Source organism: Lepidochelys kempii, chromosome 12 (genome assembly GCF_965140285.1).
Source record: "Lepidochelys kempii isolate rLepKem1 chromosome 12, rLepKem1.hap1, whole genome shotgun sequence".
Taxonomy (NCBI): Eukaryota; Metazoa; Chordata; order Testudines; family Cheloniidae; genus Lepidochelys; species Lepidochelys kempii.
Window position 1 is genome coordinate 23683798 of NC_136391.1, and position 26840 is coordinate 23710637.

Consider the following 26840-nt stretch of genomic DNA (forward strand, 5'->3'; position numbering starts at 1 on the left):
TTGTGCAGGAAATGGCCCAACTTAATTATCATGCACATTGTGTAAAGAGTTGTCACTTTGGATGGGCTATCACCAGCAGGAGAGTGAATTTGTGTGGGGGGGTGGAGGGTGAGAAAACCTGGATTTGTGCTGGAAATGGCCCACCTGATGATCACTTTAGATAAGCTATTACCAGCAGGACAGTGGGGTGGGAGGAGGTATTTTTTCATATTCTCTGTGTATAAATAAAGTCTGCTGCAGTTTCCACGGCATGCATCCGATGAAGTGAGCTGTAGCTCACGAAAGCTCATGCTCAAATAAATTGGTTAGTCTCTAAGGTGCCACAAGTACTCCTTTTCTTCATGCAAAGAAAGTGTCTGATTCTCATATAAGATAATTAAAACATATTTATAAATTGTTGCAAAAATAAAACTGCACATTAGGATGAACAAGTCTGAATTTAGCAAACATAAACATTCAAACTATTCAAGCTGCCTCACAAACATTATAGTACTTAAAAATAGACTACTGAAAATCAAATCTTTTTATTCAGGAACTTCCTCTGGTGGAACAACTTCTAGAAGCATCTGCAGGTGCATGGTGATGGGCCCTGAAAATAAGTTACTGTGGTTAGAGATGTTTAACACAAGTTTTAAAAAGCCTTTGGCAATGTTAACTATATATTTTAATTCAAGTTTACACCATTTCACTAACTTGAGTGTAATGTTGCATGCATAAGCATTTATTTCCCCCACTCTACAGATGCGGAAGACAAAACTTGCCCATGACCAAAGAGTAAATTGGTAGCAGATTTGGGACATAGGTGCTGAAACTGCAGCACACCCTGGCTTGAAGTGGTTTCCGTCATATACAGGCTTTACAGTTTGGTTCAGTGGCTCTTAGCACCCCCTCGTACAAATTGTTCCAGCACCCCTGATTTGGGATGTGAATTCAGAAATTCCAGGTTCCCAGTTTTGTGCTCATTATAGTAGATCACACTGCCTTTCATTATGTAATATAAAGTAGCTTTAGTTTTGTGGACAGATGAATTTATTTTTTTAAGGAATACCAATGATGTTGTGGGATTTATATCCTCTTAAAACCAGTCCTACTTTCCCTTTCAGTAATGTGTCATTTCATCTTCCATCTCCCCCAGAAAATAGATAGGAGTTGTACTTTTAAAGAAGACTACAAGTCACCTCATAAACAGACCTGCAGGGGCGCTGCTAAAACATAATCATTTTCCTCTCACTTTTTAGCATTGTTTCATACAGCAGTAGATCAAAGCACACTATGGAACTTTGAGTGCATTGTAGCAGGGTCCACATGTCCAATCAGTGCATGGCAAACTATTGCACTGTATATTTACCTCCCAGCTTGCCACACACTAACCCTCTGTACACAAGCCCTAAGGCTGTCATTTTAGTTTCCATTTCATGCTGTTAATTTTGTCTTTGTTAGACTGATGGTGAAGATATTAAATCTTGAAAGAGATCTGAGTGCAAGGTAAGTGCCAGAACAGAAAATAGCTAGGTGTGTTTAAAGTCACTTCAGTTACTGGCCAGGGCATTTCAAATTTATTTCGACTTCTAAATTACAAGATTTAAAAGGATATTGCCAATGGAAACTTAAGCTATTTTACATAACGTTGGCACTGATACGCTGATATGTATCACTTTGCAAAGCATTTTATGAACTAAATCTCATCAAATCTTATATTATCTCAATTTTTACACAGGAAGAAACTGAAGCAAAGATATAATGTGCCAAAGAGCTCTGATTTAGAATTCAATAGCTCCTAGCAACTTTTGCTATGCTTATATCAAAAGATCATGCCTCTCTCTCAATGTAAGTTAGATGTGATGGTTGAATATAAAGAGAATTTTACTCAGGGGAGAAAGGAATGGTTGCTACATCTTAGAGGTATCCTGTTGTATGCATTATTTAATAGAAATCTTTGTTTTCAAATCACCTGTAAAATATATACTTACTTGATATTTTTTGAGCCCAGTTGAATTTAAAATGAATGAAAAGGACATAAAATAAAAGTCCTCCAAGCATAAATAAAACACAGTAGAGATATGCCCATTCGGGTTCACTGATGATTGGAGCCAAAACTAGTAAAATGGAAACTATTGTCACTAAGATGGGAATGACGATAGGTATCTGTAATAGACAAAGCATAGAAGTATTCAGCAAATTCTGTGGCTATTTTTCCTTGATATTGCGTACCTTTACTACATATCTTATTGAATGTGAGAAGTTACTTTTACTGCCTTGTTTCTGATTTTTTAAAAGAATATTCAGAAGAGAGTTCATCAAATTAGCGGAGTGGTTGAGAGGGTCAGCAGCAGCCGAGGGTCAGTTTGGCTATGTCACAGACCAAGACTACTCTGGCAATGCTGTTGGTCCCAATGCCAGAACTGTAATGAATTCACTGTGAATCATAAATCTGAACTTCAGTAGGATGAACTCTCCAGGAGAGTGTTGCCCCCAACTCATTCTGACCTATCACAGTCACTCTGGTTGCAGCCTCCCACCCCTTCTTCATTATCTGCAGCTAGATTTCTTTCCTTTTCCCCGGTTTCAGAGTAGCAGCCGTGTTAGTCTGTATCCGCAAAAAGAAAAGGAGTACTTGTGGCACCTTAGAGAGTAACAAATTTATTTGAGCATAAGCTTTTGTGATCTAGAGCTCACTTCATCAGATGCATGCCTCTGATGAAGTGAGCTGTAGCTCACGAAAGCTTATGCTCAAATAAATTGGTTAGTCTCTGTGGTGCCACAAGTCCTCCTTTTATTTTTTCCTTTCCCCCTCACCCTTTCACTGTGGCAGGCAGCAGAGGTGCGTCAGTATGGACAAGGTGCCAAGACCTGTACTTCTCTGACCCTCTGCCTGTCTCTGTTCATTCTCAAGGGAACAGCAAAAGGAACTATAACTAAGTAGTAGTTTCATGGGGCAAAATGATCTTCAAAGGAAGGGAATCGACTTCTCCAGTATGTTTTTCAGTATTCCAAACTCCGTGGACAAGTCCATGCCTTCATGTTAATGGGAGAAGGAATACCAATAGTGGAGAGCCACTTTTCTTACCATCATGAGGACCATGACTGGTTCATTTTTATTATGTTTAGAAATGTGTTCTAGTACTGAACTTACCTTGATTGGTCTTTTGAGCTCTTTTCTTGTAAATCTCATAACTATGAGTGCAAATACAGTCGAACCATAAAATATCCAGACAGCAAAACTAAAGTAGTTTATGAGTGTATTAATGTCTCCAGGGATGATATAAATAATAGCAATGGCACCCTAAAAATAAAATATGAGAATTAATGTGGACTTGATAAAAGATGGTCAGTGTAGCAAGGAAGAATGGAGCTCTCACTTTTATGGAGGGCACAGTTTTACATTCAGACTGATCCCATACACAGTGAGTGTACATGTGTTTGCTCTAGTTTGTGGTGAAGATTCAGCAACAATTCAGCATACTTGGCACCCTTTCCTGAGAATGGCCTGATCCTGCAAATGTGTGCTTAATTTTGATTATGAGTAATTCCATTGAAGTCATGCTTGAAGTTCAGTATGCGCATAAGTGCTTGCAAGATATGTGCCAACATGATATAAATCTTCTTTCCTGCTTGTATAAACCTACTTGCTAAGCATGATGAAGTGTTTGTATTGATGCTACATATATACATAATGAATCTCTCAAATTTATGACAGTATGTCTAACACCTACTTTACAGGCATGAAAGTTTACAGGAGAAAAAATTCCTAGATTTCTTGTATTCACAGAAATCCTGGAGTGAGCCAGTTTGACCATCAAGACAACTTTACTGTACATAGCTGATTTTCATTGTCAGTACCCTACTTCTTCCCTTAAACTGACAGAGTTGCATTTTTACATTCCAATTCTATGAACTTTAAAACATGGAGAATCTCCATCTGGTATGGAGTTAGATTCAAGTTGAGCTGTTTTTATGTATTACATAGCTGAAATATTCTTTTATAAATCAAAAAGACTATTTCCCTGTATATGAAACCATATGTGCATGAAAATATGTGTTAACATGTTGAGATCACCATTGTGCCATTTGAAGAGCCAATGTAATTTCAGATCTGAGTATTTTTGATTTTTTTAGCTGAAAGTTTTATTTCTTTGCTTAGCATTCATACTTACATAAAATATGATAGCAGGTGCTGGGGTGAAACGTTTAATACTAATGTAAGACAGCACCTTTAGCATGTGCCCTTCACGACCTGCTACATAAACAAGTCTGACAAAACAAAAACATGTTAATCTGATTAGTGTAGCATCTACAAAGCTTCAAGTGGCTCTATTTTTCAGGTAACTCCGAATACTTAATATTCTTCACAGAGTAACATTTAACTATTAATATAGGTGTCTTTTATATGGCTACATCTAACTAAGTAATATCTATATATGCCTCTCAAGTGCATCAAGCCTAATTTAATATTTTCTAGAGTGTAGGGAACCATCACACAGGTTGTGAAGGAGGAATTATAACTGCTTTCAAAACTCCATTGAGCACAGATGTGAAACTGGTTCATTAATTCAGAGCAAAACATTGTTTTCTTCTCCCTTAAAAAAAATTCATCATATAGAACTTTCAGCACAAATGTAATTTCACATTGTATGATTTTAGGGATTTAGAAACCTTGTGAAGTATGAGGTTTGGCAAACCTCTCAAATATTTGTACACGCACAAAACTAGTTCAAGTTCTAACCTCTTTAATTTTTGATTTTCAGGTGACTCTTACTTTTAAAGAATTGCTTTTTAGCTGACAGAAGCCTGTACTTGTTTACAGGCATTTTAGGAAAATGTTTAATTCCTTATTTTCAAACTTTCATAGCTACTGGTCCTTGCTGAGAATGGGCTACATAACTAAGTTTGTAGGTATTTTGTTCAATCATTTGTTTAAATTAAATCCTAGACTTAGAAGACATTATATAACTTTTACCTGTAAATCCTGTTATGTATTCTGCTATTTAGAGTTGAAATTTACCTGCCAGCAGTAAAACACGTCCCATTGGCTGCTCCAATTGTAGAAAAGACCACAAAGAGAGGAACTATCCAAGAAGCTGGATAAAGGACCCGATCCCCAAATGTCTGGGCCATAGAGGATTAAAATATAAACACGTTAATATATGTATCATTTTTCTACTTTGTAGTGTGTTCACTGGTGTGGGAACCAATCAGATATACAGTAAATGAATTTTTAAAATGTATTTTACCTTTCAAAAAATCAATATAATTTTACATAGCTTGTTTTTATCCCAAATTATTTTGCAAACTATGTACAATAATTATTTCACCTACCACTCTAATGAAAGAACCTTGACTACTAGAACACAATAGTTGTGTTGCTATGACCCAATACTACTATATAGCAGTTTAAGACAAGAATCTTAAGGGTATCACATCCAACTGAAAGTAGGGGGAATTTAGATACAGAACGTATCAAACTGGAATCTGATCAAGATACCAGCACTAGCATCCTTATTTTTGCCAAAAGTGGCATGGAAACTTAAATATAGGTGAGGCTCAGGGCCTCTCTTATGTGTCTTATCACCAATGCCCACTAGCACTCCTTCTTAAGTACCCTATGTTTTCTGGGTAACCTACCATCCTGCCCTGACATTGCTTAGCTTTTGAGATCAAGTGAGATATTTCTGCAGGCTTATATTGTCAGTGTTGATCCAGTTTGATCAATTTAATAGTAGCTGATGTAATACCATTGATACAACTTAATAATATGTTGATAGGGACACTCAAGACTAGTAATCCTAAAATCAGACTACCTTGCTGTGTTTTAAGTAAAGTATGCATACACGTTACACCAATCTCTGCTCTGCTGCCATTTTTGTGAGTAGGCAGGATATTGAAATACACCAGAATCCAGCTCTCTAAAGGCAAGATTCCATTTGCTTGTACAGTGTTCATTGGTATATGGAGTATTTCTGCATAGGTGCTCTTCTTCACTGTGCAGAATGCAGCATGTCATGAATTGTTTGTTCTTTTTCCCCAGAACTAACATAGAGATGGGTACAACCAGGGATTCAGATGTTTACCAGTGAAAATAAAATTGTACCCCTCACTAACGCATTGTGGAGTAAAAGCATCACTAATCTGCAAATACACTGAAGATTTCCTGTAGAAGATGTCTCATGCATACTAAATTGTCACTTTCTACAAACTAATTTCAAAAAGATACTTTTATCTCTGTGGCATAATTAAAATATTGATAGAGTTTACAAATTTACAATGGTACTGAAAAATTCTTTCCTGAAAACTAAGAAAGTTAGGATTTTTTTATGATTTGGACTCAGCCCTGCAACAAAAATAGTGTCTCACTTGATACTTCTAATCACAAAATGAAAAGTGGCTTACCACAGCGACCGCCTGGGACTGCTGAAGTTCTGTTGACGTCATTATTGTGAAATATGAAATATTAATCAGAACATAGCAAACTGAAACCAATGGGATTCCAATGATTATAGAAAGTGGTAGATTTCTACAGAATGTAAAAACATAGTATCAGCATTTGTAAACCACTAGGCAGCTTTATTATAATGGACTGTAGGTGCTTTCCTATTTTAGTTCCAATTTAGGATTCTAAAAAAAGTCACAGGTATCTTAACTAGTAAATATTGTATATGAATCATGTTAAGACTGAAGGATCACTGTTCAGGACAATCCCATCTTTAGGAATTCAGTACCTGTGTTACTTATGCTATCATGGATGATTAAAATTGAAGGAATTTTTAAAATTTAAATTCCTTTTTCACCATTTATGCTATTTGTTCTCATTTTTCACTAAGTTGAGTAAAGTGCAATTCTAGTTGGGTATTCCTAGTGCATGTACTTTCTAGTTCTCATGTAATAACATAATAGCTATTCACTCATGGGATTGATGCAAAGGTGAGTCACTACTTCATACAAATTGGATCTGATTGCACCTGACCCACATGTATCTGGCAGAGTAGATCAATGTTCTGTGTGCTCTGACTAGAACAATATGTTATAATTACTTGATTTTCACAACTGCAAGGGAATGGGTAAATCCCGAGCTCCCCTGTTTATATTTCCATTTAAAAGCAAACATTTTTGTTCCTCTTACAATTTGATTAAATCTGTTTTTACAAATTCTACATTTACTGGAATTCCTTTTTGCAGCCAGTACCTCAAGTAATCCATACTGATGGCTCCTCATGTTTCTGCAGGTGATTGGCAGGCAGCTGATACGTCAGAAGAAAAGGAGAGTCCCCTTCCACACGGGCAGAGTAGTGTTACTGTGCATAGAGCCTAGTTTCTGTTTTGCCTCATGCATGAGGAGCGTGATGTGCAGCTCCTAGCAGGGGCTTTCTTTCTTAGGAAGATGCATGCATGCACCAGTGTCATCAATGACATCTTCATCTTATGGACCCACTGGAAGGTCCTTGAAGAATTCCACCTGGATTTCAACAATTTTCAACCCACCATCAACCTCAGCCTGAACCAGTACACACCAGAGATCCACTTCCTGGACACTACAGTGCAAATAAGTGATGGTCACATAAACACCACCCTATATTGGAAACCTACTGACCGCTATACAGTAACTCCTCACTTAAAGTCATCCTGGTTAACGTTGTTTCACTATGTTGCTGATCAATTAGAGAACATGCTCGTTTAAAGTTGTTCAATGCTCTCTTATAATGTTTGGCAGCCACCTGCTTTGTCCACTGCTTGCAGGAAGAGCAGCCCGATGCAGCGAGCTGGGGGAAGCTTGGAACCAGGGTGGACCAGCAGTCCCCTATCAGCTCCCCACTCCCCTAAATTCCCTGTGCAGCAGCTGCCCAGCAGGCTATCAATTGCTGGTAGTTCAGCTGTTCCTCCCCCCACTGCTGTGTGCTGCTCCTGCCCTCTGCCTTGGAGCTGTTTTAGGGAGCCTCCTGCTTGCTGTGCGGGGGTGGGGAAAGAGGGGTGCTAATGTCAGGGTGACCCCATCCCGTTGCTCTTGGCCCCCTGCCCCCATACCTTATCTCCACAGGGAAGGGGCACTACAGGGCTCAGGACAGAGGGAGCTTGCTGGTAGCAGCTGCTGTCTCAACTTGCTGATCTACTTAAAAAGGCAATGTACTTAGAGTGGGGTCAGTATACTTAAAGGGACAATCTGCGTCTCTCTCACACACACACACAGTGTCTCTCTCTCTCTCTCTCTTTCTGCCATGCTGTCTCCCCTTCCTCCATTCATGCTGCCTTGTAGAGTGTGAGGCTACATTAACAGTGTTTTAACTCTTGAGGGCTCAGGCAAGTGCTAGTTCATCACTTAGCAGTAAGGCACTCCCTGGGAAATATGCCACCCTCTTCCACCCTCAGATTGCACCACCTCAACCAAGCTTCACAATCATCGTTGTTGTGTACAGTATTAAATTGTTTAAAACATATACTCTGTGTGTATAAATTGTAAATATATATAGTGATGGGGCAAGGCCAGATGGCTATAGAAAAGTAGTGAGAGATGCATATATTAGTCCCGGGCTCAACAAATCCCTGGTACCAGGATAAGTAAATGGCAGCTGCTCCAGGTCAATTAAGAAACCTGGGGCCAATTAAGATCTTTCCAGAAGGCAGGGAAGATAGCTAGGTTGATTGGGACACCTGAAGCCAATTAGGGGCTGGCTGAAACTAGTTAAAGGCCTCCCAGTTAGTCAGATGGGCGTGCATGTCAGGGGCTGTAGGAGGAAGCCGCACTATTGGAGGAATTGAGCAGTACAAACTATTTCAGGCGCAAGGAAGGAGGCCCTGAGGTAACGGTGAAGTAGATATTGGGGAAGTAGGCCAGGGAATTGTACGCATCCTATTTTCAAAAAGTCAGCTACCATAGCTGCTACTATTAGGGTCCCTGGGCTTTAGCCCAGAGTAGAGGGCAGGCCTGGGCTCTTCCCCTGATTAATCACTGAGACTGGGAGATAACAGAGACTGTGCGAGGGAGGGTTACTTCTCCTCACTTACCTTGCTGACTTATGATGAAAATGGCTTAGTAGGCTGTGACCCTTGCCTCTAGAGAGAGAAGGGCTACGTGGAGAGTCACAGTGAGCCTCTGAGGCTAGCAAAATCCACCAAGAAGCGCAGGACCCATGGAGACCAGGACAAGAGCTTTGTTGCTGTGTGTGTGTGTGTGTGTGTGTGTGTAAATTTAAAAAATAAAATAAAATACAGTGTTTTGTCTGGCGAAAAAAATTTCCTTGGAACATACTCTTACCCCCCCCCACCCTACCCCACCCCATTAATTCTTATGGGGAAATTGGATTCAGTTAACATTGTTTTGCTTAAAGTAGCATTTTTCAGGAACATAACTACAGTGTTACGTGAGGAGTTACTGTACTTACCTACATGCTTCCATCCAGGACACATCACATGATCCATTGTCTACAGCCAAGCCCTAAGATACAACCAAATTTGCTCCAATCCTTGGACAGAGACAAATACTTATAAGATCTTTATCAAGCATTCTTAAAACTACAATACCCACCTGGGGAAGTGAGGAAACAGATTGATAGAGCGAGATGGGTACCCAGAGGTCATCTACTACAGGACAGGCCCAATAAGGAAAATAACAGAACACCACTGGCCATCACATACAGCCCCCAGCTAAAACCTCTCCAGCACATCATCAGTGATATACAACCTATCCTGGAAAATGATCCCTCACTCTCACAGACCTTGGGAGGCAGGCTAGTCCTTGTTTACAGACAACCTCCCAACCTGAAGCAAATACTCACCAGCAACTACACACCACACCACAGAAACAGTAACCCAGGAACCAATCCCTGTAACAAACCTTGTTGCCTACTCTGTCCCTGTATCTACTCTAGTGATACCATCAGAGAACCGAACATCAGCCACACCATCAGGAACTCATTCACCTGCACATCTACTAATGTGATATATGCCATCAGGTGCCAGCAGTGCCCCTCTGCCATGTACATTGGCCAAAACGGACAGTCTCTACGTAAAAGAATAAACGGACAGAAATCGGACATCAGAAATGGTAACATACAAAAGCCAGTAGGAGAACACTTCAATCTTCCTGGACATTTGATAACAGATTTGAAAGTAGCCATACTTGAACAAAAAAACTTCAGAAACAGGCTTCAAAGAGAAACTGCAGAACTAAAATTCAGTTGTAAATTTAATACCATTAATTTGGGCTAGTATAGGAACTGGGAGTGGCTGGCTCACTACAAAAGCAAATTTCCCTCTCCTGGAATTGACACCTCCTCATCAATTATTCGGAGTGGACTACATCCACCGTGATTGAATTGGCCCTGTCAACACTGGTTCTCCACTTGTGAGGTAACGCCTTTCTCTTCATGTGTCAGTATAATAATGCCTGCTTCTGTAATTTTAACTCCAGTCACTTCACTTTACTCTGAATAAGTGTTTTTTTACCCACGAAAACTTATGCCCAAATAAATCTGTTAGTCTTTAAGGTGCCACCGGACTCCTTGTTGTTTTTGTGGATACAGACTAACACAGCTACCCTCTGATACTACTCTAAATTCAATAATCCCGGTTAATCCAGTATATTTTTAGAATTTTGGCACAGAGGTTTTTTCCATCCTAGTTCAGCTGATTGGTACTGACATTTAGACCCCACTCATATGGATTACTGGGGCTACTTGCTGCAAAAAAGGGATATTGTCCCTTTTCTGTAAAATTGGTCTCTGGAGAGTAGCTCCAGTAGTCCATATGCCCATCTAGTCACTGTTGTTCCACATAGTTGGTGGTGTTGATAACCAATTCTGTTAGTGAATTAATTTTTGGGAAGTCACTCTCCTGGTCCTTCTGTGTGTACTAGCAGCAGTGACCTCTTGTGGTGAGAGCCTCTTCTTTTTTTGCACTGGCTGGCTGCCTGTCAATCACCTGTGAAGAAGTCAGGGTTACTAAACTTACACTTTGAGAAACCCATTTTCCAGGATGATAAATCTTTTTTTTAAATGGTCATTAATGTAACTATTGTGCACTCTTTAGATTTTCTAGGAGAAATGAGAAAGATAAGAAGCTTGATGCATGTGTCTCTAGACCTGCGATTACTTCTGAATGAACTTTTGGTAGTTTCTCTTGACTTCAGTGCACAACTTCTCACTCCTAATGGGAATTGTGTATATGCATTGAAGGGAATGATAAGTCTGTATTCAGGCAATTTTCTATACTATAGAGGGGCTTTCCCCACTATTTATTTCTATAATAATAAGATTGAAACCTCCCTGAAATCTGTGTGGATGCTAATCAGAAATTAAATTCTCTATTATATCCAAAGTAGCAGTCAGCAAGGGGATGGAAAAGAATTAATTAGCATGCATTCTCTGTACTCTTTGCATTGTAGAGTCATGGAAATGAATAATTAATTAGAGATGATTCACAAGTATACAGTATTGAATGTAAAAAAACAGAATAAATGCTAGTGAAATTATTCTTTTGTGAACAAGCACCAAAACTTTTGAGTGCCCAGTTCTTAACCAGAGAGAGAGAGAGTAAAATATGCAGCTGCTGTTAAGACTTCTAATGATCTGATTGTGGCATTAGAAATTCTGCCTTTTTTGCTTTCTGGGTTGTCTTTTGGTTGTCTCACCTGTAAGGATTTTTAAGTTCTTCTGTAATGTAATTGAGCTGATTCCTGCAAAAAAAGCCATTAGCATAATGTTACTTGTAATCAGATCCTGAAATGGCAAATTACTTGAAAATCAGATCTTTATTTCTGACATCACTGTTGCTGCTATTCAACCTCTAACAATTTAAAAAAAAAAAAAAAAAAAAAGTAAACCTGGTAAGATCCTTAACTTAACCAAAGCATATGACATGGAATTAGATCTGGGTTCTATACCCAGCTCTGCCTCCGTTTCATTATATGACACTGGGCATATAAGTTTCTTAACCTCTCTATGCCTCACTTTTCTCATCTGTAATATGAGATGAATAGTGTCAATGGCATTGCAAGGTTTAGGGGTTTGGATTTTTTTGTAAGTACCCTGAGTAGAAGGGGCTGTAGCATAGTGTGCTGTTAAAGTGTATTGCTCAGGTAATGTGTAATTGCCAAAGTGTAAGAATCTAGCTAGAGTACTGCCAGTACATCACACAAATAAACTGCTTGGATTAATGCCAGGTTTTCAACAAAGCTCACATGCCACAAGGCTGCTTGTGACCTCCACAAGTTCTGGAAAACATGAATCTTTTCTAATAAAAACATTTGTACACCAGCTACAAACCTTAGTGCTAGGGTAACCATATTTCCCAAAGGGAAAATGGGACACCCCCAGCTGTTCGCCCGAGTGTGGGTCTAGCATCTCCACTCCACTCCCCCCCCCCACACATGTTCCTTTGACAAAAGTGGGCATTTGTCCTGTTTGCTCTTGCTAACTGATTGAGTCAGCAAGAGCAAATGGGACAAATGCCCACTTTTGCACCCCCCCGCACCCCCCCAAAAAAAGTTGGAACGGCCGGGACAGGGCTTAAAAAAGGAATGTATGGCCACCCTACTTTGTGCAAATACTATAATTTAGCAATGAAATAATGCAAGTTATATAATCTCTTATCCACAAAGCTTTCATGAAAACTTATAAAGTTTTTACAACCAAATAAATGACAAATTTCAAATATTCATTTTCATTAGACTGTGTTATTTTTAAACTAGACTGTTTTATGCTCATAATTGTAGAGGATTGAAACAGGTTTGTTTTTTTTAAATGCTTCTGTGATTGATAGAAATGTGAAAAGAATTGACAGTTATCTACAGATATTAGAGACCAATTTTCAAACCTGAGTGGCTAAAATTAAACATTCAACACAATATTTAGGCATCTAAATAAGCTTTAGGCTGTTAGCTAAATAATGGATTTAAGTACCTGACTTTAGGCATTTGAGTTTGAAAACTGAACCTTGAAAGATTAAGGTCCATATTCATCAAGGTGTTTGAGCATGTGCTTAAAGTTAGACGTGAGTAGTCCCTTACTCTGGTGCTTAAAATTAAGTATGTGCTTAATTACCTTGCTGAATAGGGAGCTAAATAAAGACTTTTCAAGGCTGAGTGAGAACAGTATTGATGTGTCACAGCTGAGTCAAGAAAAACAAAGCCTGCATTTTTGTAAGGTGCCTGACGTGGTGGTAGCCCAAACTGATGCCCCAGTCCTGCAAGGTGAATCATGCGCACAGACCCCTGCATACCTATGGTTTTCCTTGCAGGATCAAGGCCTGAAATGTGTAAACCCCTTCCTGGAAATCAAAGGAGGTGATAATATATCCACATTGTTTAATATTAAATTTAATATTGTTTGTTTAAATATATTCAGAAAGTGTAGGCTTCTTGGATGGTTAAAATAATTAAGTATTGGGAAATACTATTCTGTAGTTTTATGTTGGACAGTGAGGAAATAATTTTATAAAATAAACCTATAAGCATTCAAATTTAATATATTTTAAACATAAAGCAGTCACTTTTAGCTAGAGCTTTGAAGTTTAGTGGGTAAACAGATGTGGGAATATGGAAATACTGTTTTGGACACTGGAGGGGTCCCTTTTTTTTGTTTAATACAAGACAAATGGAACATGAAATAAATAGTAATAAAAGATGAACCACATGGGTTGTAAAAATCCAGTGTGTTTTTCCCTAGTTCATGTCAAGAACTCATGCATACACTGTCTATAAATGTATCCATAGCCACATATATATTTGGCACTAATAAATTGCCCATATTGGCAATCATTACAGAGAGAGTACAGATTTTCATGTCTCTAGAGATGGTCCTGCCAGAGCAGGATTGAAGCAGTGTATAGAAGTTTGCACTATGTGCTACTCAGGATATATCTGTTCATTAAATTAAAAGAAGATTCAGTCTCAAGATCATTCTGACATATTTCTTGAATACTAAAATTCACACAACTTCAGAAAAATGTTTTGTATGTGATGCTAGAGCGCGGAGGTTAAAAACCAAACTAACTTCCAAGTGAGATTAGGGCAATGGCTCAAATTTCTGAATGGAAATAATTTAAATGTATGGTCCTACATCTGCTTCACCCCCATAGTATCTGAGCACCTTAAGTCATGTATCATTGACCCTCTTGTGGTCTAGTCGGGTATCTTCCCGCTAAGGCATGGTGCTTTGTTTGATTTTATTTTAAGGTGGTAGAACTCTTTTTCCAATGCTCTCTACAATTATTCTCTATAAAAAGAAGTCAAACGTCAACTTTCCCAAATAAGACATTTAGGGCAGCTTTACAAGAAGAGATAAAATCAGTTAGACTCTTAAATAGTAACTGATAACAGTAATAAAAAAATCTTACCATCCATCATAGGCCCAGAGTCCATTATAAAATGCCAAACTGATAGAACCAGCAGAAATTTTAGCATCATTGAAAGAATTTTTAAAATTTTCTGTTTTTCCTGCAAATGAAACAACTGTGCTGAGGCAAAATGAAATAGTTCCTTTCATTCAGTGGTGACATTTCAGTATAAAATTTTATTTTGTATAGCACTTTGACAGTTAAAGTGAACACTTAAATAGTAATTTTTTCCTAATTGGTCTGTAACCATGAATTTTTCCCCCAGAACACTTTCCAGTTTATTCTGTTTAATCACTAAGAGTCTGATCCTGAGTGGTTGAGTGCCCTCAACTCTCATTAAAATCAGTAGGAGTTGAGGGCAGTCAACAGGATCTGGTGTCAAAACCATATTAAATTAAAATAATCAGATCATTGTTTGTTTGCTTTGTTTTTTCAGTGAATAATCCAATAGCAAGTCATGGCAGAAACAAAAGTACTCTCTAAGTTACAGTACTATATTTGTAAATCTAAAACCAACAAAAATTAAATTACCTTGTGCAAGGAGAACAAATCCACATACAATAATGATTATAACAATGATCATTTTAGCAGCAGTGAAAAAATTCTGAACGTAGCTCCCCAACTTCACACTCAGTGAATTCACTGTGGTAATAATCACTAGGGGAAATAAAAATGATATTTCTCAGTTTAAATGCCCTAGATCATAGAACTATAATAACTGAGTTTAAAGAAACATTCACAATATATTTTTTTATCTTAGGTTCAGACACCCAAATCTGTATATCTTGTTTCTTTCTTATATTGGTTTGTAAATTCCATGTAATTATTGCAATTTCCTGCATTTGATGGATTGTTCTAAAGAATGAGAACAATTTTCTGAAAATTTCTGAGGAATTTCTTGGCAGTCTCTCTTGAAAAATATTTTTAAAAGTTGGGGTAATTTTTGATCTAGAAAAGAAAATATAAGCTTGGTCCATTTTTTTTCTTTTCATTCTTTCCCACAGAGACACATGCTTCTGATCTATACATCCTATTACTGAGTATGAGCTAACTGCATAAGGAAGAAACCTGATTGTTTAGACCTTCTTACCCTAGAAGTGAAGCTTCCTTTAAGTTAAACCCACCCTTTCTATCAGTGTTATCAGAGACATTAGATATATTAGGTATTAGTCATCAAGTCTAGCCTTCTTCCAATGCAGAATTGTTCCAATTTATACAGTTTTCTTTCTGATTTTCTAGTGATTTATACATACTAGATTTTAATATTTAAAAGATGAGGCTCCTGCTACTTTCCTGGAAAAATAATTCATGAATGCTACACAGTTTCATAACTCAGCCCTCTTTAAAAAAAAAAATAGGGATCTTACCAATGACAGCTGCTGCAAGGCACTTAATGACTACTACGGGTGGCTCACAGCCTGGGTAAAAAGGTGCTGCAGCATATTCTGCAAAGCTGAGAGAAATGATAGCAAATGAACTGGGTTTGATGACCAATAAACTAGTCCAGGAAAACAAATATGCTGGAATAGGACCAAATGCTTCCATAAGGTAAGGATATTCTCCCCCTGATTTTGTGATCATTGTGCCTAGCTCAGCATAACATAGCGCACCTGAACAAAAAGAAGAAAATCCAGTTAATAGTCAAGTGCTTTTAGTTCATACACTTCTTTAAGCTGTTTGGTTTTACTTAGCTCATTAAATTTTATAATATAAAATTAAGGAAATGGCTATAAACACAGCCTATATTTCATTATATTTGTGCAACAAGTAAATAGTAACCGAATTTAAAAAAAAATAAGAATTTGCCGAAGGCAGTTCCATAATTTAGAAAATTATTGAAAACTAACAAGTTACTGATTCGATTTTATAATTATGAGTGCCTAATTTGGGACACTCTTTGCACACTCAATTTGTAAACAATTCTTGCTAACTTAACTGTGTTTAGTTGCTTAGAACTGAATGCAATATTCTGGACCTCCTCACTCCATGATGTCTGTACAATTAGTTCAAAATTGTATTGTAATTTTTGCTCATTTATCTCATTAGAAACTCATGGCTTATTTGCTTTACATTATAGCAAACTCATTTTAAATTATTATGTACTCAGAATTTGAATCTGTAACATGAAACTTAGTCCTAACCTATTCTTTTGGATTAATTCCTTGTTTTTTAAACCCTTTATTATACTGGATTTTCAGGTAGTTTAAGATATCTTTGGCAAATATTTCTATTTTAGTTTTCTGTTTAGAAACTCAGAATTCTATTAGGAAACAACAGCCTAAAGGAAAACTGCACCCAGTACTGCTCAGTAGTTTGAAAACGGGAAAAAATGCAGCACAAGTCACAATGCACAAGGAAGGGTTGCTTTCAAATACAGTTGGCATTTCTGAACTTATTGCTCAGGAATGGCAACTTGCTGAAAGTTGCATCACTTTTTCTCAGAGCCCAACAATAAGAAACTATAAATTTAAGGCCAGTTTTCATGTTTAACATTTTATATAAATATTACCTATTTAAGGCCAAATTTCAAAAACTAGCCTCTAATTTTGCACCTGCAAACAGGCTTTGTGCAATGAAATTTTGGCGTAGGTATACACTATAGGCCTGGTTCTGCTCCCATTGAAATTACTGGGTTATTTTGCCGTTGACTTCAATGGGAGCAGAGTATGTCTTGTTTGTGCTCCCATGTGGTGGGATATGCAAAATAGGAGGCCAGATCTAAAGGTCAAGTAAAAATTTGACTTGTACAATTTTCTTCTAATACTTAATGTTCTATAAACTGCTTAATTTGTGGTAAGTTTTTGCCCAACCACTGGGCACAGTGGCTGGCTAACATTTTGGTTTTATGTGAGCAGAACCATTTAATTTTCACAATGGAATGCAAGAGGAAAACTGGAAATATAAAGACTTTTCCTTTCTTTTGCTTACCTAATGTAGAAAGAATTCCGCAGGCTGCCCAGATGACTAAACAAGGCCCCACAGCTCCAACACTGACAAGTACTGACTTCGGAGAAATAAAGATGCCTGAGCCAATAACTGTACCAACAATAATGCAGATCCCACTGATCAGGCCCACCTTGAAATGAATGAGATATTCCAGTAAGGTAACTTAATATGAACTTCTTGTGCTGTTTTACCTTATGTGGTTAAATGAGAGAGAGCAGTCACCATTAGTAATTTTTCTGGCACCACACATGCAGCTTCTATTTATTGATCTATTGAGAGACATGCACACAACTTAACTGCATATCTGCTATTTTTAGGATATGTTCACATGCCATAATACAGCATAATGGCCACCTTTCTCAAAAACACAATATGACCTTGTGTATCTAAACAGATACAATAAACTGAAATGGCAAAAGACAACAGTACACCTCAGTGATCGTTGGCAAATATTTATGGGCCATAGATCGCTGCTATGCAAAATAGTTTTGAATTTATTCATCAGGCTTCTGTTTTTAGAATAGTTCTGAAATTACTTCTGTAATTTGAGATGCTTTTTGTTTTAAACAAGATGTATGTTTCCTAGTACAAAGCACACATCATATTGATAGTTGTCAGAATTCACTATAGAAAAACAGGGCCATGCTGAGGGAAAATAAAAAATTAGAGAGTTGTGCTCAGTTGATGAGAGTAATTAGTTACTGAAAAAAGAAAAGGAGGACTTGTGGCACCTTAGAGACTAACCAATTTATTAGAGCATAAGCTTTCGTGAGCTACAGCTCACTTCTTCAGATGCATATCGTGGAAACTGCAGCAGGCTTTATATATACACAGAGAATATGAAACAATACCTATTCCCACCCCACTGTCCTGCTGGTAATAGCTTATCTAAAGTGATTTCCAGCACAAATCCAGGTTTTCTCACCCTCCACCCCCCCAAGTCCTCCTTTTCTTTTTGCGAATACAGACTAACACGGCTGTTACTCTGAAACCTGTAATTAGTTACTGGTTTGTGGAATCAGAAATCTACACGGTTAAAATTCTAAGAAGCCTGATCAGATCCTGATCAGACAAGACATAGATATTAGTTTTGGTCAGTGGAATTTACTAACTTTGCTCTCCTCTGATATCAGAGTGGGCACTACAGTAACTCCTCACTTGAAGTCGTCCTGGTTAACCTTGTTTCGTCGCTGATCAATTAGGGAACATACTCGTTTAAAGTTGTGCAATGCTCCCTTATAACATATGCATCCGATGAAGTGAGCTGTAGCTCACGAAAGCTTATGCTCAAATAAATTGGTTAGTCTCTAAGGTGCCACAAGTACTCCTCTTTTTTTTGTGAATACAGACTAACACGGCTGTTACTCTGAAACCCTTATAACATTGTTTGGCAGCTGCCTGCTTTGTCCACTGCTCGCAGGAAGAGCAGCCCGTTGCAGCTAGTTGGTGGGGGGCTTGGAACCAGGGTGGACTGGCAGCCCCCCCCTCAGCTCCCCGCTCCCCTAAATTCCCTGTGCAGCAGCTGCCCAGCAGGCTACCAATTGCTGGGAGTTCAGCTGTCCCTCCCCCCACTGCCTGTCCCCTGCCTTGGAGCTGCTCCCAGGAGCCTCCTGCTTGCTGTGCAGGGGAGGGAGGAAGAGAAGTGCTAAAGCACACTTCTCAGGGTGTCCCTCTCTCCTCTACTCCTGACGCCTGCTTACCCCTTCTCCATATAGAGCAAGATGGGGACAGGACAGGGCTCAGGAGGAGAGAGCTTTCTGGTGGCAGCTGCTGTCTCAACTTCCTGATCTTTTTAAAGGCAATGTACTTAGAGTGGGGTCAGCGTACTTAAAGGCGCAATGCGCATCTCTCTCTCTCCCACACACAGGGTGTGTGTCTCTGTCTGCCATGCTGTCTCCCCTCCCTCCATTAGTGCTGCCTTGTAGTGTGTGAGGCTACATTAACAACGTGTTAACCCTTGAGGGCTCAGCCAAATGCTAGTTCATCATTTAGCAGCAAGGCATTTCCCCAGGAAATATCCCACTCTCTTCCACTCTCTAACTTCACCACCTCAACCAAGCTTCACAATCATCATTGCTGTGTACCGTATTAAATTGTTTGTTTAAAACTTACACACATATATATACACACAGTATATGTGTGTATATATATAAAATATAGTTTTTTGTCTGGTGAAAAAACTTTCCCTGGAACCTAACCCCCCAACCCCCATTTACATTAATTCTTATGGGGAAATTGGATTTGCTTAACATCGTTTCGCTTAGTCACATTTTTCAGGAACATAACTACAATGTTAAGTGAGGTGTTACTGTATAAGGGCAGGTAAATTTAAAAGTAAATATTTGGAAAATTAGCTGTTCTATGATCTTTTGCTTACCCCATGACTACTGGTTGCTTTATTGACAAGGAGACAAGCAGACTTTTGATGTGAGGCAGAGCCTGGCTAATATAGATTTCCCCCTCCCATGGAAATTTGATAATTTATGTCACCATTCTAACAATTTCACAGCTGATAACTATGGTAGAAACATGGGACTGTGAGCAGATCTTAAGCTGAGTGTTGCTACGTTTCTCTACAAATCTGATCTGTTCATTGAACACAATGCGCAGAAACCCTTCCCTGATACTGTGTTCGATAGTTGCTACTTTCAGACCAAGAATATGTTCTGTGGTCATTGGGTAGGATTCCATTTAGTTTCTGTATCTTGATCATGCTATTGAAGTGGAAGATTTTTACTCGTTTGGATTTTGGCCAGAGTCAACAGTTTCGGTGGATAGTTAAGGAACATGGTATCCTAACATACTGTTCCAGCATGCCTGTTTTGTGATGTTCAGGGCCAAAAAACCCTCTTTGCAATCCTGTTACTTTCATTCACTTTGTCTTCTATTAAGTGAGAACAAAATGCTATTAAAGTTTTCATTATATTGTTACTGTTGTCTGCAATAAAAAGCCATGTGTGAGATCCTGTGATGTGTTCCAAACATTAATCAGACATACTGGCCAGTACTGAATTTTTCTCACATTGCAGTATTTCAGGATTATCTCTTGTTCTAACAGCTGACAATCTAAAATTAATTTAAGGATGATTACAGGGCACTTTGCTTATTTGTTTGCAGCATTAAAACTGAACCTATTAACTGCATAATTTACAGCTTACAGTGTGCTACGCATTCACCTTTACCCTTACTAACTGTAGTTATGTCTTCAGTGGGGAGCAGAACAAACATATATATATATATATATATATATATATCTCTAAAAGAGCACCCCCATGCTTGTTTCTCATGTGAAACTTATTGCACACCAACTATTAAATGGTATAAGCACTGTTTGGAGTATTCTAATATACATCATCAATTTGTAACCATTGACACTAGAAAAATGTGTGAGTTGAATACTGTGGTTTCTGTATTAGTGTGCAGCTTTCTGGAGGTGGCAAAGGTGGAAATGTTTACCTTTATAACCAGATTGACTTGAACACTTCAGTCTTCTCCAGCATTGCATCCATATTTTGAGAATCCTTAGCTTTTGCTGGTGTTTGAAGCAAATAGCCATACCTTTGTTAAATGCTAATCTTGCTTGAAGGATGTAAGTTGTACGGTACCGGGCTTGTTACAAGTTAAAGGGTCTGATCTTGCAAAGTACTGAGTGCTCTGAACTCCTATGAAGTGGACAATGGAAGTTGAACTTACTCAGCAGGGAGCTCAGGGCAGGGAGTTGGGTTGCGGGGTACAGGAGGGGTTCAGGATGCGGGCTCCGGCCCAGTGCTGCTTACCTGGAGCAGCTCCGGGGTGGCAGCGGCACGCACCGGGGCCAGGGCAGACTCCCTGCCTGCCCCGGCCCCACACTGCTCCGGGAAGTGGCCGGTAATGCAACCCTACAGCCCCTGGAGGAGAGGGGGCAGAGGGCTCCGCGTGCTGCCCTTGCCTGTGGGTACCTCCCCCGAAGCTCCAGTTGGTCGCAGTTCCCCATTCCTGGCCAATTGGCGCTTCAAGGGGAGGTACCCACAGGCAAGGGCAGTGCATCAAGCCCTCAGCCCCCTTCCCCCAGGGGCCATAGGGATGTGGTGCCTGCCACTTCCTGGAGTGGCATGGCCCGGGGTGCCACAGGGGTGGCAATTCCGCTAGCTGGATCCAAAGCTCCGAGGGGCCAGATCCCGCCCACAGACTGTACTTTGCCCACCCCTGAGTTAGATGAACACACAATTTTTTTTCTTGTAATCAATGGGAACTTTGATTTATGGCTACAGCTGGGAGACAACAATTTTTGAGACTTCAGAAGTTTTCCTGTTCCACATCAGACCTAAACCTTTTACATTTTTTAGAGAGAAGGAGGGAGAAAGAGTCACCTAAATAGACAGTAGCCTGGGATGTGGGAGACCCAGTTTCAAGTCCCTTCTCTACTTGATTTGCAGTTGGGACATGAACCTAAGTCTCCTACACCCCAGATAAGTGCCCGAAACACCAGGCTGTGTGTCTTTTTCAATCTCTCGTGTTGGAGTTGTTCCACTTCACATCAATAAATATTCATTGTGTCAGAGAGAGGACTACTATATAGTCAAATGGCTAGAGCTTTCACCTGGGATATCAGAGAGACAGGTTCAAGTCCCCACTCCAAATCAGGAAGAGAGCGTATTTAAATCTGGGTCTCCCACATCCCAGATGAGTGCCCTAACCACCAGGCTATTGGCTATTCTGGAGGTGTCTCACCTATATGGGCTTGAGAGAGTTTCCCAGCAAAAGTTTTATCAAAAATTGATACATTCCCATGAAAATTTTTGGTTTTGATGAGTCAGCATTTTCTGCCAGAAAATGTTGTGTTTGAAAATTCTTGACCAGTCCTACTTATTACTAACATAGAAATCAACCACAACTTCTCTGAAATACTTATGTTTCTCTGTTACATTTAGCATTGCTATACAACCCTCTTATTAAGGTAAATATTTCAGAAAACATTCTTGCCTCTTTCTGTAGATTCATAGTTTTAGATTCTTTACTTTGGATGGATTGTTCATCTCTTTCCCTGTTAGTCTCTCCTTTTCTTTTTCTCATGTTTTCTTCACCCATTTGACTTATTGATATGTTGAGATATCTATAGATATAAAACAGAACTAACAAATATTTAGCTTTATTTTACTATTATATACAATCAGATTAATAGACAAATATGAATTGGAACATTTTACAAAAACTACCCCCCCCCCCCGATGTTCTGGTTTAACTTGGATTTAAACTTGGAGAGTGGTCAGTTTGGATGAGCTATTACCAGCAGGAGAGTGAGTTTGTGTGTGTATGGGGGTGGGGGGGTGAGAGAACCTGGATTTGTGCAGGAAATGGCCCAACTTGATTATCATGCACATTGTGTAGAGAGTTGTCACTTTGGATGGGCTATCACCAGCAGGAGAGTGAATTTGTGTGGGGGGGTGGAGGGTGAGAAAACCTGGATTTGTGCTGGAAATGGCCCAATTTGATGATCACTTTAGATAAGCTATTACCAGCAGGACAGTGGGGTGGGAGGAGGTATTGTTTCATATTCTCTGTGTGTATATAAAGTCTGCTGCAGTTTCCACGGTATGCAGCCGATGAAATGAGCTGTAGCTCACGAAAGCTCATGCTCAAATAAATTGGTTAGTCTCTACGGTGCCACAAGTACTCCTTTTCTTTTTGCGAATACAGACTAACACGGCTGTTACTCTGAAACTTTACAAAAACTGAATCTATTTTTCCCCCAGCAGTAAAAACTCATTTTTCAAAAGGGTAGATGCACAAACTTATGCATATTGGTACATCTCCTTTGCACCTTCAATTACCTCCATTAACAGATGCATAAATATTCATTAGTTCAAGATTCATGGTAATTGGACACTCAGACTAGGCACACAAATGTGGACTATGTTGTTTCCCAGAAAGTTTAAGTAACATATTGTCAACTGATGAAGCAAGTTGCAATTTAGGAGAGATCAGATTCTGGTACTCCCAAACCTAGTCAAGTAAAAATTCCAATCTGATCCTAAATCTAAATTTCTGGAAATCAAAATGTTGAAGATAATTTTGCAGTTGCACTTTAATACATTTAGTGTCTGGTGTTTTAACTACCCATGTTTCTTGGTCAATGTTTTGTATATGGTGAATAATACTACATAGCGGTTCTATAGTACTTTAAATATAGGGCGATAGACTTCCCCATTTTATAGGGAAAGTCCTGATATTTGGGGCTTTGTCTTATATAGGCACCTATTTCTTCCCTCCCACCCCCTCCGGGGTCCTGATTTTTTTTTTATACTTGCTGTCTGGTCACCCTATTTAAGTATTCAAAACACTGTGCCAGTAGTAACTATTTCAGCTCAATGATCCAAAAAAGTTTTTCATGAGAAGGTGTTACAAATCAAAAGAATGCCTCTGCGTGTGATTACCAATAGCAGCAATGTCTGTTAAGAAACACTTCGTCTGCTAATCTGATGGACTAGTTTAAAAAAGCTCCAAATAACTGTAACTGACCCAATGAAATAGTCAGGCTTCAATGAAAATGTTGCCTGCATAAGGATTGCAGGACTTGGGCCCTCAGATCTTATTACAGTTCTGTGCCTTACTCCCTACCTGAGAGAGAACTTTATTGAGAGTATTAGTCTAAAACATTTTTTAGAAATGTGTACTTACCTTATTTCTTTGTATTTGTCATAAATCTGGCCACAGAGCTCTTTGTGTAGCGTGTTTCTGCACCGCTCCAGTTAGATTTAAGAGTTAATCAGCAGGGAATGTCATGTCTGAAGGCTGAATATCAGAAGAGGAAGAATCTTAAGTACAGAGGTTATAGAAGGTAATTATTAAACAAAAACAAATTATTAGACAAGAAGCTTTAAGATATGAATCCAAGGTAAACCAACAGTCCAATTAGTTTGTTTGTAAAAACCTCATTGGTTTGATCCATTTCTATGTACGAATTGTTTCTATTAATGTTTTGCCAGCATCTAAGTATTTTATTACATAGTGAAAGTAACCTGAGATTCTGGTAAATTAAGTTGTTGTTTTTTTAACGTGCCAAGGTCTTTCTAATTCATAAACTTTGGGGAAAGAGAATTTTGGAAGTGATTATTTTACTATTGTGGCCACTTATTGTTTACTGTACTGAGGGAGTTCTGCAGATGTTAACTGTATAGAAGTTGTTCATTTATTTTGTCTTTGAGTTCGGAGAGTGTTAGCAGAAGCCTTCAATTTTTTTCATTAAATTTAAGACAGCTGAGTGGGCAGGTTGAATTCTTTTCATTCTTAATTCCAATTAGATTCTTCATTTTTCTAAATGTTTAAACTGCTTTTAAGAAAAATATGATTTTAATTTTTCTACAAATGTGTATCCAGGCAGAAAGCATGATTTTTCTAAAGATTGAAGGACTCTTTCACTCATTCCTGCCATAATTCTTTAAACTCACAAAACAAAGATTACTTTAAAAACTCCGAGTCTAGGTGCCACTTTACACCACACATTTGAAAGTATGCAAATGCATAGTTAGACCAAACAAACTTTTCCCCATAGTATTACCTTAATTGTTCTTGGGGAGTAAGTGGAAACATTAAAGATCATTTGAATAAGATGAAAAAATGCTTTGTCACCCTCTTCTGCAACTTGTTGATGTATTAAAGAAGGCCTGAAAGGTGGAAGGATATAGGACGGGAAATTGTCTTTAAACCTTAGAAATGTCAGGAATGTCATGTCTGTAGTCTTCTGATTATGCTGGAAGCCTCATTGAAGTTCTCTGAGATGTGGGTTGAGAGAGATCTTCACTCTTATTTGAAGGAATAAGGGAGTCTGATCTCTAACAGTTTCTCAAGTATTTGATGTGTGTATTAACCAAACAAAGATTTAAACAGTCTTTATAAAATCACTTCCCCTCTGAATCAGGTTTCATTTGGCTTGATATCTGTAGCATTAAGGTTCTCAATCACTTGTAATGAATTGCAGGAAAAGCGGAGGAGACAACACCTAGATTTCCAATATGAAAGAATAATAAAAGATTAATCTTTTTAATAATAAAAGATTAAACACTGTCAGACCACCTTCATTCATTATAACAAAACCTAAAGAACATAAACCATTTCTTTTTCTTTTATAGGTCACCTTTAACATGAAATTCTCAGGCTTTCTAAGATTAAAATATAAAACAGCTGCAACTGAAAGACAGCAGCTACAAGTCATTTAAGAACTTTCTGGTGGATATACATGTTAGTCTATCTCAACTTTAACACTTTAATGAAGTTTTTGCTTAGGAATTTCCTTAGGTTTTAAAAAAGGTCTGAACATCAGTCAATGTCATGGGTTCCTTCAGACTTTGCAATCTAGGCAACATTTGAGGGTATTGAGATCTGGGGTTTTTAAATTGGGAGTGATATCCTGTGTGCTGCTTGCATATAGGTGTGTGTATTGTACCTCCCACAATTTTCAGATTTTGTTTCTGATGTACCCCAAGAGCCATACCCTGCTTTTTCTCTTTTTTTCATCTCAGTTGCCAGAACCAACATCCTGGATATTTTTGCAGCTTTGGACCAAGACATCAACATCTTGAGAGCCACCCTAGGTATATATTCAGAGTGTGTGGTCTAGTGACTAGAGGACTCAGGTCTGTACCATTACCTTGCTGTTTGGCCTGAATTGTTTTGTTCTCCCATAAATAAAATGGGTAATTATAATATTAACCTACCCACCTGGGATATTTTTGTGGTTAATCTTTTTAAGATCTCCCCCTTAAATGCTTATAGAATTGCAATTTATTATGATCACTTCTACCAACAGAGCACCCCAACGCTAGGAGATCTACTGAGATGCCACCTGTGGGCAGGAGACACAGTAATGCTTAATGTGATATTCCATGGCTATTGAAGAGTTACTTCCTTGTCAAACCCATGAGTAGCTGCAGAGATCAAGGAACTCGTAGAGATTCCAAGAGCCTGGAGAAGCTGGGGCTCCTTTGAGCTGAATATGATCCTATCTGAACAGTGTAGGTTGCTAATGTTGAAACTTTAAGGTACACTTAATTGCTTTCTCAGTGTAATCATAAAAGAGTAATTTTTAAACTTCAGTAGTAGGGACAATGCTATTTATATAATTATTACTGCAGTCGGTAATATCAAGGTTAATGTTTGGTGGGGGTTGGTATTTACTGCTTGATAACAGTGCATATTCTTCTTTGGATCAATGACAATATTCTAATGTACTGGAACAACTGTTCAAACTTGGAGGAGACTTAGTTGGGCCTTGTATTATAAGTGTTTCAGAATGGAAACTTTCTATCTTCGCCTTATCCTCAAGCAGGTTACTTTCTTTTAACGGGGAGAACAATGTGTTAGCTGTACTTGTTCCTCCCTTTGAGTCCTGACTTTAATGTTCTTAAACAGTCATTGCTTTAAAAAGTGACTAAGTACTGAGCTCACCTTTAAAAACTTTCGAGGTTTGTCTTTGCAACTATAAAGAATGACCACATATTCTCTGTTCTTCTCTGTATTTAGTATTGGAAATACTTGGGGAACATTGCATTAATGTAATGTTTGCTTATAAAAGTGGTGGAAAAATTCCAAGGGCA

General features: G+C 38.5%; 2 protein-coding genes across 5 annotated transcripts in view; one reads left to right on the forward strand and one right to left on the reverse strand.

Moving 5' to 3' along the window:
• Positions 1–505: 505 nt before the first annotated feature.
• On the reverse strand, positions 506–24977 carry SLC7A9 (solute carrier family 7 member 9). Of its 2 annotated transcripts, none has more exons than XM_073307852.2 (14): positions 24806–24977; positions 23926–24039; positions 22231–22379; positions 17251–17398; positions 15690–15932; positions 14854–14979; positions 14323–14422; positions 11618–11662; positions 6388–6511; positions 5003–5106; positions 4155–4251; positions 3134–3283; positions 1971–2145; positions 506–589 (listed from the first exon to the last, which is right to left on the reverse strand). In XM_073307852.2, the coding sequence occupies exons 3-14, from the start codon at positions 22333–22335 to the stop codon at positions 525–527; spliced, it is 1482 nt and encodes a 493-aa protein (XP_073163953.1). In that variant the 5' UTR covers positions 22336–22379; positions 23926–24039; positions 24806–24977; the 3' UTR covers positions 506–524. The 2 variants fall into 2 exon arrangements, with proteins under 2 accessions (XP_073163953.1, XP_073163952.1); XM_073307851.2 differs by having other exon boundaries at positions 22231–22360; positions 24806–24976.
• Positions 17258–26840, forward strand: part of LOC140896285 (E3 ubiquitin-protein ligase RNF182-like) — a 69273-nt gene continuing 59690 nt past the window's right edge. For 2 of the 3 annotated variants that reach the window (XM_073307854.2, XM_078848122.1), the window contains exons 1-3: positions 17258–17426; positions 25767–25838; positions 26054–26285. The gene's annotated coding sequence lies outside the window, so the exon portion shown is untranslated. The remainder of the gene's footprint in view (positions 17427–25766; positions 25839–26053; positions 26286–26840) is intronic. The other variant, XM_073307853.2, reaches the window with a different exon arrangement.

What these genes read in the sequence shown, in the direction of transcription:
- SLC7A9 (XM_073307852.2), bottom strand. Translation starts at nt 22,335, where the DNA reads ATGGGTGAAGAAAACATGAGAAAAAGAAAAGGAGAGACTAACAGGGAA. An exon ending in GAACTTAAAAATCCTTACAG is followed by an intron (nt 6,512 to 11,617) that starts GTGAGACAACCA and finishes TACATTCTGTAG; the next exon opens with AAATCTACCACTTTCTATAA. An exon ending in AGCTCAAAAGACCAATCAAG is followed by an intron (nt 2,146 to 3,133) that starts GTAAGTTCAGTA and finishes TGTCTATTACAG; the next exon opens with ATACCTATCGTCATTCCCAT.